We start from the raw sequence: 15,368 nt of genomic DNA, 5'->3' as shown, positions 1-15,368 counted from the left end.
TTTCATAAATTCTGTCCTCTGACACTGCCACCACCCTGGTATAGGCCGTCATCTCCTCATACCTGGACTACTGCAATAATTGTTGGTTGGTTTCCCTACCCCAAATCTTTCCTCACTCCAATCCTTCTTCCATTCAGCCCTCAAAACAATCTTTGTAAAGGATAGGTCTGATTATATCACCATCACCCTTCCCCTTCCCCGCTTCAATAAACGCTAGTGGCTCACTTGCAGGATCAAATACAAAATCCTTTGTTTAACTTTTAAAGCTCTTCATAACCTAGCCCCTTTCTAACTTGCCAGTCTTCTTATACCTCATTCTCCTCCATCTACTCTGTGATCCAATGACATGGGTCTTCTTGCTGTTCCTTGAACACAATAATCTATTTTCCAACTCCAAATATTTTCACTCTCTGTCCTCCCATGCCTAGAACACTGTCCCTCCTCGCTTTTCTGGTTTCCTTCAAGATTCAGCTAAAGTTTCACCTTCGGCAAGAAGCCTTTGCCACTCCTTGTTGATCTCAAGTGTTTTCACTAATTTATCCGGTCTATATTTGTTTATACATAAGTTCGTAGCACGTTGTCTCCTCCATTAGAATATGAGCTCCTTGAATGCAGTAACTGGTTTTTTGTCCTTTTTTGTACCTCTAATGCTTAGCACAGTGCCTGGCACATAGGAGGCCCTTAGTAAACATTAGACGACTAACTGCCACACTCATAATTTCAGACCTATAAATTCATCAATGTAGATGGACTGTCATCTGTGTCTAAATTCTAGTCCTGCCTCTAATACATACTAGCTGTGTGACCATGGGCAAGACTCTTTAACTTCTCAGTGCCCCAAGCAACTGAGACTAAATGTACACCAACTGCAGATCTGTGCCACATAGGGTCTCTACACTAGGAGTTCTTCGTTATGATGATTATAGGTCTTACAAAATAAAAAAAATAGCGCTACTATAGGTATGATTTAAAGGGTGTTATGGGAAATGCTTAAGAGACTAAGAAGGAACTTGAAATGAAAGGTGTTTTGGTGTCCTGAGCTGAGCTATCACAGTTCTGATTGTTGGCTCCCACCACTGCCCCTCCCCCCCCTTCTTAAACACATAGGCTCCCACAGAGCTAAAGTTTGAAAAGAAAAAACATGCCTTGAAATTCTGCATGGTCCTTTTGAATGGTATTTATTGTGAAAACTCATTATTCTCTCTTTTTGAATAAAAAGATGTAACAGGAATGCAAAGTTACCTAACAGTAGGTGCAGTGATCCCACCAATGAAGAGAATTCTACACCAACTTAATGGATGGCTTGCATGAAACACAAAGATATGTTTCAAGAAGAACGTGTTCAATTCAGTCAGCTGAAAAGGGAGAAGGAATTAGTCAACAATTTGACAGCAGGATGCATTCACATTAATCTCTTCTAATATTGCTCCTGGGCATTTTCAATAGTGAATTTGAGGGAATTCTCCAAATATAGATGCTATATCTAAAAGAATATGGGATCTTTATGGTGTTTTCAGAAAATATATTGATATTGCTATCACACAAAAGAGGAATACATACATATATGTTGTTGTTTGTCCTTTGTTCTGAAAGAGGACCATGACAACAAGGAGGTGATGCCATGACATGCAACTGAATGTGATTTGAATGAAGAAGGACTGTGCAGTCACCAGCCTCACTTTCTCTTTCAGAGTCATCTGGATCCAGTAGCAAGATATAGATTCGGGATGACTAGAGATGGCCCTGGATACAGTGGGAGACCTTGGAGATTTTTAATCCAAGGTCTTTAACAGGCCTGTTTGACTGAGGCAATCACTCATGTGGTGATTAAAGCTAGGTAAGGAAATAAGGCAGAGAATGGCCTCTTTTACCTAGTCAAAAAAAAAAAATCAGGGAGGGGAAGATCCTCAGGGTTTCTGGCCAAAACAGAAACAATTACTATTTACATTCACTCTGAGCCAATCAGGTTCCAAAGTCCAAACAATGACCAAGCAGGGCTTGGACTGGGACTTACAGTTGGCCAGTCAATAAGAGCCAGAGTTATGTATATATAAATGTATATATGTGTGTATACACATATATATATGAAAAAACACACACAAAAGAAAAATACACATACACACGGCAGGGAGGTCCATTATGGTGCCCACGTACTCAAAAAGCACTTTTTTAGTAAAGCTTCTGGGGATGAAAGTTGGTCTTTCTGTGTTAGTCTCTAACTCTGGGAACTATTCTCAGGGTATAGAGACTGAGAACCAAGATAAGGCCTATCTCTGGAAAACAGGGATGTCTGATAAGGATAGCCATACTAATTAAACTACGGTAAGAATTGAAAATTTGGAGCACACAAATCCTTCTACTTTGTGTTCAAAAGAACAGAAGCCTTTGGGGATTCTGTAGGGGGACAGTAAGTCACATTATCACAGTAATACTCAAAAAATTACAGTGCATTATTAATTATAGTTATCTGAATGAGTTCAATAATGTGGTGTTCTCCTGCTGGAACTTCTTCCTACTAAGAACAGCACACAAAGAGATTCCAGATATATTCGTGCTAAGGAGTTTTAGCTTTCCCATGGGGAAAACAGAGAATTATTAACTTACTCAAATGTCTGAAAAATACTTATAATATCAACTGCTGAGATATTAGTTTCAAAATCAAATGCCTAATCATGTTGGCACTTTGGAAAATTCTATCCATTAGGTTCTTTGGTTTCTATAACTACTCTAAATAAAAAGTAATCTAATGCCTAACACACTCAGTTGTGGACACTAGAACACTAGTTTCTTTCACAGGTAATTGTAAGTTATTTCTAGTTTGTTAATTTAAAGACTTGCATATAAGCTTTTGTGTGAAGTAAAGTTTTTAGCTTGTGGTTTCATTTAATTCATTCTATCTTCCAGCCAAATCTAGTTCATAGTAATTTTAACTTAGACGAACTTAAATTTCACAAAGTTTTTCATGATTGATTCCTGCCCCCTCCCCTCCTTGTTTTTACCTGCCAGATGATCATGAAAAGGTATATTCCAGCTACTCTCTGAAATGAAGACTTGGGGTCAAACCACCGAACATATGTCCAGCTAGCGGGAGTGAACTGCAACACAGCCCTTTTGATTTTCCCTGTAGTGGTGTGAATGTCCCTGTAAGAAGAGAACAGCTGCAATATTCTAGCAAAGATCCCAAAGAGGTAGGAGAGGGGAAAGAAGGATTCACATTTTAGCAACAAAGGATCAAGGTAAGTGATATCTTTCCACAGGATTTTTTTTTTCTGATAGCAAGAGTGTTTATTTACAGTGAAAATACACGTAAAAAAGTCTCAGTTGAGGATTTCAGTGAAAATGAGATCAGAGTAAAGGTGTCCCTATAATAGAGGTAGTATTATTACAGGGCCAGAAAAAAAGGTCTTCATTTATTAGTAGCTTTCAAAAGAAGCTGAGTTATTAAGGACAATGGTCTAGAGCTGTCCCAATCATGGATATAGATGCCAGGAAATTTATTAATCTCAGGCACTGCTTTGCTTCCCAAGCAGATATGAACAGGGAGAAATGGAGAAAATCTCTAAGTCCCAGTAAAACCACACTCCTCATTCTTTGAGCTTGTTTCTTTCTCCCTCTGACCTGAACTGCCTGGTTGATTGCCAAGAGCTCATGAGACAGTCATTACCAGCTCCAAGGTGGGGAGCCATAAATCTTTTCCCTTTCCCAACCCAATTTTCACCATCCAATTCCCACCAAGGACAGGATGCCCACTGTCAGCTGGATATGGATTTTCATCCCCTCGGCTCCATGTGAGGTATTACAGAGCCACATCCTGCCTTGGGCTTTGGAACCACTATCACTATGGTGGCACACTGTCTGCCTGGCCACCACTTCTCAGGTGGTGATGGTGGTGAGGGGTGCAGTTGCCACTTGCATTAATGCACTTTCCTTAATGAAACCCAACTTCAATCTGGCCTTTGCCTGACCTGCCATGGATTGAACAAGAACATAAGACCTTAATTATGTGATGTCTCCCCAAAACTACAATATGAGTTCACTGAGGGCAGGGAATATTCTGATTTTTTATCTGTATCCCCAGTGCTTCCTACAGTGCCTGGAACACAGTAAGTACTTAATCAGTGTTTTTTCACTTGACAGTCCTAATAGGAGGGTCCTGATAAGAACTAATTAAAGGTTCTGTTGCATGCTCCATGGACTTTGTCTCTAATTCAATTCCTTTGCAAATGTATATCCCTAGACACACCAAGACCAGGTAAAAGGTAGATCAATTCATAAATGAAACAAAAAAGCACCATCTCAATACATGCAGGGGCTGCTGACTTTCGTACAAGTGAATCATAGAGTTTTGAGGAGGAAAAGCTCTTAAGAGATGACGTAGTTGAATTCCCTTATTTCACATGAGAAAGTGAAGCATAAGCATAAAGGCATAACGTGATGTGTCTGAGACACATGGGCAGGCAATAAGGAGCAAGGCTGGGATTCAAGGCTGGGATTCAAGCCTAGGCCTTCAGACCCCCAGTCCAGCTCACTTCTCACAGCCCCAGGCTGCCTGAACTCTTCCTCTGGAGGTCTGAGGAGGGCTTTCTTTGCATCAGATTTCTACTAGAAAGTGAGTAAAGTTATCTGAGGAGGACAAGGAATAAAGAATTCCCAGTCCAAGACTATGTAAGGGAGAACAGATTATGAGGCAAGGCAAGTCTGCTGTATGCTAAGAGATAAATTACATTATTTTACAAGAAATAGTATCAATATTGTAAGAATTCATATGTGATTTTTTTTTGAAACTGGCTTTCTTCTAAGTGCAAAAGAATTACCTCGAGGCTTGCCCTTTCCTTCTATGACCTTACATGTGGCATAGAGTAGAAAAAATTTTATAAATAATCCATGTCAAAACATAGGTTTTTATTTGTAAGAAAACACAGCCAACTCTATTTTAGGGGTTGAGGAGGGGCTAATAACTTAGGCTTCTAGCTTCTTCCTTTCCATTTTTCATCTTCTGGTCATTTAACCATAAGCTAATGAGCATTTGTATACTTTTAAAGTAAAAACTAAGGGGGGTGGTGGTGAATAAAATTCAAAACAAGAATTGGTTACTAACTCTAATAACTTCTTCTAGTAACTTCGAGAAGGGATCCTCTAAGTTTTCATTTACACTTTCCCTTTTCACTTATTACAAAAAACTGAAAATTATCTTCATGGGTCCAGTCCCTTCCTACTTACTGACAAGAAACTGGATTATACCAACATACTCCCAATACACCATTAAAAATTATGACTGAGTTGTAAAAAAACTTACTTGAAGCTGGCCCAGTGATAAGTCCTCATCTCTAAAAACCGGCAAACTACCATTCCCAACCAGATGCCACCTCCATTGCACAACAAGATGTCCAAAATGACTTGATCCCACCAGCACTCAGCAAAATTAGGCAGAAGATGCATGAAGAAAAGCTACAGAATATAGGAAAAAGATGATGGGTGGGAGAAAAAATAGGGTAAAATACAGAAAGACCTTTTTTTCCTACGCAGAACTGTACTTAAGAAAAAAGCCAATGAAATTTAAACATTTATTTTCTCTCTTCTTTTGTGTACAAAAAAGGCCTACTCTTTTCTTGTACCAACGTATCTTAGTACATAGTAAGCATTCAAAAAAAAATTTGTTGAACTGAACTCCAGAAATGTCTGATGATTTATAAAAATGTTAGCAAGAAATGTCTTTTCTATTTCAATAATGGCCTTTGAATTCAATAATGGCTCCTATGGAGAATATACTGCTAGCTCTGCTGCAGAGTAACTGGATGATGTGAGCACAAAGGGATAGAGAAAATTTTTAGAATTGACACAAGGGCTATAATACAATCATATAATTTAGCAACTCAACAACTGGAGTTAATGTTTATAGGTACAAGCCAGAGGAACGTTGTGGTTTTAGGCAAAACCATGAAAAACTGAAGACTGAAGTCGGTGTGGATAAAACTTGATCATTTGATCTGGGAAATGAGTTCAAAAGAAACTGGATATTCCTACTCTCCAAAAAGATGAGTAGCAACAATTTTTAAACATAGGTAGGCCCTGTTTATATATAACTATTCCAAAAAAGACCTGCAATTATGAGCCAGGTTAAATATGACTCTGAATCATCTAACATTATTTATCAGACTTAGAACACACTAAACTGTGGGGAAGGGTTCAGATGTTGGAATCTCTATTTAAACCTGTTGCATCTAAACTCAATACATATTTCAAGTATCCCACTGCTCAAAAGACTGCTTTCTTACATTCAACTACATAACTCAAGTTATAACTTAAGACCCCAAATCCACATTCTATGCAAGGGGGTCCATGTAAGGTAGGCTCTGATATAATTCTTGCAGTTCAAGGAACAACACCAAAGTAAGACAACATTCCATAAAGCATGACCTTTAATCATCTGCCAATAAAAGTTCTGGCTGTCAGGGACGAGTGAAATCGGAAGGCAGGGATGGGGGTGGAGGAGAAGGGACCTCTGCTTTGTGGATTAACAGGACGTTGGTGGATAGTACCCAGGGGAGTGGAATGTGAAGGGTACCCCAAATGGATGTGCTACTACAAAAATGTATGCTGAGATGGCACATGGGTTTGGGATATGAAGAGCTATTTGTAGAAGGAACGTTCCCTGTGATATGGCATTCAGATTAGGATCTCCTTCCTCTGATTGGAGTGCTTTCCCTAGAGTTAAGGCACTTGTTTGTCAACAAGAAATACATTCCATTGAAACAAACTGTGGCTATGAGAAAGTGAATCTCTATAATTAGAATTTAAGTAAGTAAGAAAACACTATTAGCCTTAAAAATTTTCACTGTATAAATAGCTTTTAATAATACCAACACATATTTCTTGTAGTTTTATATATCATTTTTAATACAACAACTTTGTGAAATAGATAATGCAATTTTAACACACACCCCCTCACCCCTCCATCCTCCAGCACCCCCCTTCATAGGGAAGGAAACTGAAGCCCAAACAGGTTAAATAATTTAGCATTTTTGCAAATATCTCTTTAAGGAATGTTGGAAAGAGTGCTGTGGTAGAAAGTCAGTGTTCCATCCAAAGAAAAAACTACGGAATCAAATGCAGATCAAACCATACTATTTTCAATTTTTTGTTTTTTCTTTCTCATGGTTTTTCCCTTTTGTTCTGATTCTTTACAACATGACTAATGTGGAACTATGTTTAATACGATTGTACATGTATAACCTTATCAGACTGCATGCTGTCTTGGGGAGGGGGGAGGGAAGAGATGGAGGAAGAAAAAAATTTGGAACTCAAAATCTTATAAAAGTGAATGTTGAAAACTATCTTTACATGTAACTGGAAATAATAAAATATTATTAAGTAGGAAAAAAAAGAAAGTCGGTGTTCAATTTCCCTGTACATGTTTAATTGTATAACCATTATAATTACATATAATAAGTGTGGTCATATAACCTCTCTGAGTCAAAGTTTCCTTATCTATAAAAATGTAGATAATGTCTGTAGTATCTTACAGAGTTGTTAAAAAGGTTAAATAAGATAATGGATATAAACCTTAGAATAGAGTAGGAATGTCAACTATTATTTTTTATAAATGAAATTTAAAGGCAATTTATGGAAAATTTATATATAACCTGCAAAACGCACTAAATGTCATTCTTATTTCTAAATAATAATACAAGTGGCTCTGGCTGAAGATAAGCATTTCCAAATTGGTCTTCCCGTATTTTTGTTTATCACTTTTAGTTATTTGTTAACACCTCATTTCATTTTCCACTTCAAAATAACTCATTGGGGGCATCAGTGTCAGAACTCTGGGCCTAAACTGTAACATGAATGGAGCAGAAAGTTGAATGAACTTTCCAACCATAAGAGTTGTGAGATATTGACAAAAACCATAAAGTGGAAAAATCCACTTTTCTAGAGATTTTAAAATAGAAGATGCAAACAATGGTCTGGGATGATGTAGGTACAAATTTGTGTCAAACTAAAAGAATGGACTAAATATGGCCTTCAATAGGTTCATTTGACTGTATCCAGTTCATGAATTACCTGCTTTCTAGACACTCATTTTATGGTACTTGAGTACCTACTTACCTCAGTTAGCTCCCAGGTAATACTGATTGTCCAGCACAGTCCATAACTCCGAATCAGTAAGGCCTTCATAGCCCAGCCCCAGAAATGTCCGAAAGCAAATATGTCAAAATGGCTGAGAATCCTCTCCCAGGTGATGACATGACAGTTGACAGCATACTCCTAATTCAAAGTTGGAAAAGTGAACAGTTAAAAGCACTGAGACACGGGGCAGCTAGGTGGTGCAGTGGATAGAGCACCAGCTCTGAAGTCAGGAGGACCTGAGTTCAGCTCTGCAGTCAGGAGGACCTGAGTTCAAATCTGAACTCAGACACATAACACTCACTACCTGTGTGACCCTGGGCAAGTCGCTTAACCCCAATTGCCTAAAACAAACAAATAAACAAACAAAGGCAAATCAGGGGCAGCTAGGTGGCAAAGTGGAGAGAGCATTGGCCCTGAAGTCAGGAGGACCTGAGTTCAAATCCTGCCTCAGACTAAACACTTGACACTTACTAGCTGTGTGACCCTGGGCAAGTCACTTAACCCCAATTGCCTAAAAAAACTAAAAACAAACAAACAAACAAACAAAAAACTAAAAAAAAAAAAACCAAACCAAAACAAACAAACAAACAAAAACACTGAGACACACAAATTTTGAAAACCCTGACAAGTCAAGTTAGTATAAACTTTTAGTTAGTATAAAAACTGATGAAGTCTGGATAATACTCAAAGATCTCTTCATGAGTAGGTACAGCCCTCAAAAAAACCCAATCCTCACTTGGCCAACTTTCTGGCAATAAGTCTCCAAATATGGCTAGGAGGGATTTTGGAGGGCAGCCATACATTCTATTACCTGGCCTAGACTTGAAGCTTTTCCACTCTGATAAGACTTCTCAAACTTTGTGAACCTGTAGAATGGCCTTTGAGAATAAAGGAACAATCCCACACTATAATGAGACATTAGAGTGGAAATTCAGTGGAGACTATAAAATTCCTATGTTTGAGATTATAAATTGTTAGTATCCCAACTCTGCTGAAATAACTGGATTATAATAGAAAGAAAAATAATATTACTAAACTATCAATGGAATTTGGTTCCATTTATAGTAACAATTTTGTTCATTACAGAATTTTTAACATTAAGGTAATGGTTAACTTAAGTTGTGGTACCTGCATGATGTGGTTATCATGTACAGAGCAGTAACACATGTGCTTGATGGCTTATAAAATGCTTTCTTCACAATAGCCCTGTCAGGTGGGTGATGCCACTGTTATTTTCCTAATTTTATAGATCAGTGAACACACTCAGAGAGATTATGTACCTTGCTCAGGATCATCCAGCTAATAAGAGAACCTCAGTTTCCTAAATTTTAACTCCAATAGTCTTTACTATATCTGTAAAGTTTCTTGTATTTGTCTGCATTGCTTTAAACTCTTTCACCCTTTCTTCTCAGGGTCAAATTGATATGGAGAAGTTTCAGCAAAGGCCCTTTGATTGAATCCAAACTTCATAGAACAAACTGTCTTAATAAAAGGATTTTATTTTATTTTATTAAAGGATTCTGTAAAATTTAGACTCAGTCAAAAAGCTGCACCCAAGGCTGTAGAAGGCCACATGTGGCCTCAAGGCTGTAGGTTCCCCACCCCTGGTCTAGGAAAACAGTGCTATGTTCAAGCCTATATGGCTTCAAAATGTAGCTCTGCCAGAAACAAATTCAGCATCTAACATAGTTTCATCAGTGTTTTCCTGAATTTCACCAAACACTATAAAGATCCTGAACACCACTAGTTTGACAACTATGAAGCACTGGCTTAATAACAGAGATCAAGTATCCTTGGCCAATAACGAAAGAATATATACTTAATGTATTTCTTGCTGCTTCTACTTCATAGGTTTGCTGAAATACTACAGGGATAAGAATGACAACATAAATAACACCAGATAAAAGCATTCTGAAAATTAGAAATTACTATTATATGGGGAAAAAGTTTTTGTTGTTTGTTTAAGTAAGAAAAAAAGCAAATGTGATCTTGAGATGTTTTAACAGAAATATGCCATACCAGGAGCAAGGATGTAACCAGGATGATGAAGGGCCTTAGGTTGTTCCATATTATGGTAGTTAAATTTGGGGGTGGGGGTAAAACCTCACAGCTTTTTTCAAATATTGGAAAGCAATATGCTACAGTAGGAAGGGTGCTATATTTGAAGGACCTCGGTTAAAATTCTAGCTCTGCCATTTATTATTTGTCCAATCCCAGGCCTTAGTTTCTTATCTATAAAATAGGTATCAGATCAGATGATCTCTGAAGTCCTTTCCATCTCTAAATCTATGACCCTATTTGAAAGGCACTCTCATGAAATAAGGATTTAGACTTGTTATGATTAGCTCCAGGGGCAAAACTAAAACAATGAATAGAGACTACCAGGATGTGAATTTAGGCTTGATGTAAGGAAAAACATCCTAACAATTCAGTTAGAGATATCCTTAAGTTGAAAGGCCTGTCTCTGGAGATAACTGCCTTCTTCCCAGAGGTCTTCAAGCAAAGGCTTGTCAGGTACACTGTAGAAGGGATTCTTGAGCAGTCCCTTTTAAACTCTGGGATTCTGTGATATTTATTATTTAATATGTTAGTAATAAAAATAAAAATGGATTTTCTTTTATACAGTGCATTTTATTATTATAATTTTGTTTGCCTGAAGATAATAAATCAACTCTCATCCTTCATTATGTTAAAAATTACAAATAATTTTTTTTTTGGCTTTTTGGTGAGGCAATTGGGGTTAAGTGACTTGCTCAGGGTCACACAGCTAGGAAGTGTCAAGTGTCTGAGGCCGGATTTGAACTCAGGTCCTCCTGACTCCAAGGCCGGAGCTCTATCCACGGTGCCCCAAAGATAAGTGGAGATGCCGGGGATCGAACTGGAGGCCTCACACATGCAAAGTCATTTTCTTATAAGATCCATTTTCCATTTCACTATTTTTTTGTACTTCTGTTCATCCTGTCCATAACCTCATTTAAGATGAGTCTGAAGAGAGTCAAACATCACTGTATGCAGACTCCTTTTCGTGGACGTCACGTCACTGTTAATGTCCACTGGCACTTTAGGATCAGCCTGACTTTGCTCATCAGCATTGGGAATAACAGTAGAGAATAACAGCATTGCACTGTTTGGCACTCAGACCACCTGTGGTCCACTTCCATCTTTTGCCTTTTTAGTGCATAGCCAGTGCATTGGTTTTTTCTATTTGATATAGAACATTAAATAGTCAAAAATGGAAAGGAAAAAATTTGCATGTTTTAAATACCACTATCACTGAAAGCGCAAGAATAATGACAATTTCATGGTGGATATGTACAAGTGACAAGCAATTCTGTATACATACAAGCAGTTGAGTGAGTTTGATGTATTGAGTTGTTTCAAATGACCAAAGCTATATTTCTGATATTAAGTATGTGGATGGAATCATAACTTCTTTATTTCATGTGCTACCTGAATGAGAGGTCATGAAAATGTAGTTTAGTTTTAAGATACCAGGATTGGAAAGATGAAGAAACCACTAATTAAAAATTTGAAGGTTCAGCAACTTAAGCACAAGAATTTGAAAGTTTCCCTAGACTACTGCAAATGTAAAAAATTCTTATTTTGATGTTACCACTACATGTTAGCATTCTATTCTATAGTTACCTTTTCTTCCATTGGGTCCTGAAGTTTCAGAAAGAAAATGTTACACTAACTTGTCTTCATATCATCACCATCTAATCACTGTTCAATGCCCTGAAATGCAAACTGACCTTACTACTCCGTTGAAATTGTTCTTTCCAAGCTCACTAATGCCCTCTTTCAATCATTAAATCCAACAGTTTTTTCCCCTTTCTTTATCATTTGCTTGTTCCTTTGGTAATCACATCTACAACTGTACCTTCAACTGTCACCTTTACGCAAATTACTTCCTACTCTAACTTCTCCCCCAAAGTTCAAGTTCCATATCTCCAACTTCCTGCTAGCACCTTAGGCTCAACAGATGCTCAACTAAATTTCTTAACTCTCCCACTCTCCAATAACCCCCACAAACTAGCCTAAACACTTAAATTTTATATACGCTTAATAATGACACTATTATCCTCCCAGTAAGGCAAGCTCAGAACCTTGGAGAGAACTTTATTTCAACTACCTCATTTCAAACATTCAATCAGTTGCCAAAACCTACTGATTTTGCTTGGGCAATTTCCCTTATCTTCCAGGCTCTTCTCTTCAATCTCATTGCAACCACTCTAGCTGAGGCTCTTTTCTAGCCCAGAAGATTATAAGAACTTTCTACCTGCCTCCAGGCTATCCCCTCTACAATCTATCACACAGCAGCCCAAATAGTCACCATAATTCACCACTTGTATGTCACTACTCAAAAACCTTCAGCAGCTTTCTATAGCATGCAGAGTAAAGTACACACTCTGGATCCACATATTTAAAGCACTCTATAATCTATTTCCAATTTACCTTTTTAGTATTAGCTAATAATTCTCTTCACTTATTCTATGTTCCAGCTACCATCCATTCCTCACTCTTGCCAGGCCCTCTCCCAACTGTCATCTCCCAGCCTTTGTTTAGGTTGTCCATCAAGTCTGGACATTCCATCATTTTCTGTTGAAGTCTTTCCTTCCTTCAAGGCCCAACTCAGGAATCACCCTCTCTATAAATCTTCTGTCTTCCCATATCCCATTCCCCACCTCCCTCAGCTGAAAATGATCTTTCCTTCCATAAATTCCTCATAGCATTTTGCCTGGGCCTGTCCATTATATTAATTTTATCCCTCCTTTATGTGTCAATTACATTTAGTGTACCTTTCCTCCATATTATATTCTAAGCTTCTTTAAATCAGGGTCAATATCATATTTACCTTTGTATTTCTAACACCCAGCACAGTGTTCTGCACAAAGAAGCACTTAATAAATGTGTGTGGAATTGAAATAAATCACTTACCATGATATCAGCTTCTCGTGTGGCATAACGAAGATTTGGGTCTAGCCAGTACATTACTGCTTTTACTTGCTCAAAGTTCAGGAAAAGAAGAAATACCAGAAACAGGAAATAGAGCACACTGAGACCTGAGGAAGACAAAGACGTGAGATACTCTGTATATATACATTTTGATTCCATAAATAAAAAATAGGTCAGAGTTAATATACATACAGACATCTACACATTGCTTTCTAATGCATTGCTTAAATTCTAAAGATTCTTTTTGTTCTTTTTTTTTATTAACTTATTTTTAGTTTTCAACATTCACTTCCATAAGTTTTTGAGTTTTAAATTTTCTCCCCCTTCTTCCTGGCCTCCCTCCCCAAGATGGTGTGCAATCTGATATAGACTCTACATATTAAATCATATTAAATTCTAAAGATTTAAAAAAAATTAATGTCTATGATGGTTCCTTAAAATCTGAATAAAATTAGAAACTGTTTTCTAATCAAAATGCTGCTGTTCATGATATATGTCACTGTACAACATTATCTATCTGTTCTTTTAAACAAAAATAATCTTACTGATATAGATGTTGTTTTAACATTGCCTATATTTCCCCTTGTATTCTTGCCTCTTTCCTCTTTGACTGACTATTCTTTAGGGATATATATTAAACTGCTTAACTGGAATATGTCACAAGCTAGTGATTTCTGCTAGATTCTTCAATTTGCTGAAAATTTATATTAAACAACAGTAATAATTCAAGGATTAACAGATGAATAGCTATTTGTTTTAGAAAGAAAGGTGATTCAGGGGCAGCTAGGTGGTGCAGTGGATAAAGCACCGGCCCTGAAATCAGGAGGACCTGAGTTCAAATCCGCCTCAGACCAAACACTTGACAAGTATTAGCTCTGTGACCCCAGGCAAGTCACTTAACCCCAATTCGCCTAAAAAAAAAAAAGAAAGAAAGAAAGAAAGATGATTCTAGCTCACCAATCAAAATACAGTTGGCAACAATTAGAAAATTCCAAGGTACCTTTCTGAGCTGAACTTTTTACAGCAAACAGTTATGTTAAATTATGCAAAACAACTCATGAATAAGGTGGAAGAGGGGCAGAAAGTGTAAATCTTCAGAGGAAAAATTGAAAGAGCTTTGACCCATAGGGCTTCAAAGATTGGCTTCTAATCCTCTAATATTTCTCTTCCTATTAATAGTAACTGAAATTAGTTTCATATTAATATAGAAATTGGAAGTTAATAGCCCAAATTACTGAATTATCAACATTTTACAACACATGGATTTAGCTATGCCTGTTGTAATAAAGTGGTGATAGCTTAGTTTTGAAGACTGATTTAAAATATCGAATGTGTATCTTAAGAAGTACTTACTGTCCTTTTTTCTCTCCTTATAGGACTAAGTAACTAAAGAAACAGTAATTATATTAATGAAAGATAAAATACATTACATTTATCTATTTAACATTTTGAAATAGATAAAAAAAACTCTCAATTCAATTCAAAACATTGTTGCTAATAATAGAAACTCCAGAAAAAAAAAAAAAGACTAGACACGCTGCCTCATACCTGAAGATGGTAATCATTTTTTCTTAAATGGATGGCAGCCACTTGACAAACAAAAAGCCAAGACACAACATAATCCCCCAACCACGACCAGTGCCAAGGTTTCTGCCATTGTTCTTTCTGTGCTATCAGCTACGATAAAAGCAGTGCTTACAATGGCACTTAGGCATAGCAATGCAAGTCACTTTGGATCACACAACTCAATCCAAATTTGGCTCTCTCCTCTTCTCCCACAGAGCAACTCTACAGGAGGGAATATCTGTGACTGGAATAAAATCTCTTGTAAGCCACTATCATGTTGTGTACTCTAGTCTGCAGGTTGTCCCAGGGGAGTCTGGGCAAACAGCATAGGAAGCACAGATTCAGACATGGAAGGAGCTCTGGGGGGGTCTAATGATTCTCCAGCTCTTGGGTCGAGTCATATATTCTTTCTGTCTTTATACCACTACCGATGCCTATGCCAGCAGTTTTCAGTAATATCTTCCAAGTCTTAAAAAGAAAAGAAACCCCCAAACAGCTTTCTGTAATGATCCTTATAATGGTAAAAATGGAAATTCTCTAGAGAGATAGGCAGGAAACAACGATTAATTTGCTCATTATGCCAAATGGATTAGCTGTGGTGAGAACAATTAATAAGCATTCAAGCCAAGTCATAGTAATTTATAACCATAAGTGGCTATACTAGGTCTATGACAAGTAGTAGCAGAGGAAAATCACCAAAGATAGGTATAGTAACAGGT

The 15,368-nt window shown here is 37.4% G+C and overlaps 1 protein-coding gene across 2 annotated transcripts in view; it reads right to left on the bottom strand.

Moving 5' to 3' along the window:
• Window positions 1-15,368, bottom strand: part of PTDSS1 (phosphatidylserine synthase 1) — a 65,723-nt gene that overhangs the window by 29,894 nt on the left and 20,461 nt on the right. For both annotated transcript variants that reach the window (XM_027849942.1, XM_027849943.1), the window contains exons 4-8: window positions 13,066-13,190; window positions 8,107-8,265; window positions 5,297-5,448; window positions 3,000-3,141; window positions 1,243-1,355 (exon numbers count right to left, since the gene is read on the bottom strand). In XM_027849942.1, coding sequence (XP_027705743.1) covers window positions 1,243-1,355; window positions 3,000-3,141; window positions 5,297-5,448; window positions 8,107-8,265; window positions 13,066-13,190 — 691 coding nt within the window. The remainder of the gene's footprint in view (window positions 1-1,242; window positions 1,356-2,999; window positions 3,142-5,296; window positions 5,449-8,106; window positions 8,266-13,065; window positions 13,191-15,368) is intronic.

The sequence above is a fragment of the Vombatus ursinus genome, unplaced genomic scaffold (assembly GCF_900497805.2).
Source record: "Vombatus ursinus unplaced genomic scaffold, bare-nosed wombat genome assembly UNPS02008961.1, whole genome shotgun sequence".
Classification (NCBI taxonomy): Eukaryota; Metazoa; Chordata; class Mammalia; order Diprotodontia; family Vombatidae; genus Vombatus; species Vombatus ursinus.
The sequence above is the reverse complement of the archived record's forward strand: the minus strand, read 5'-3'. Positions and strand labels throughout refer to the sequence as shown.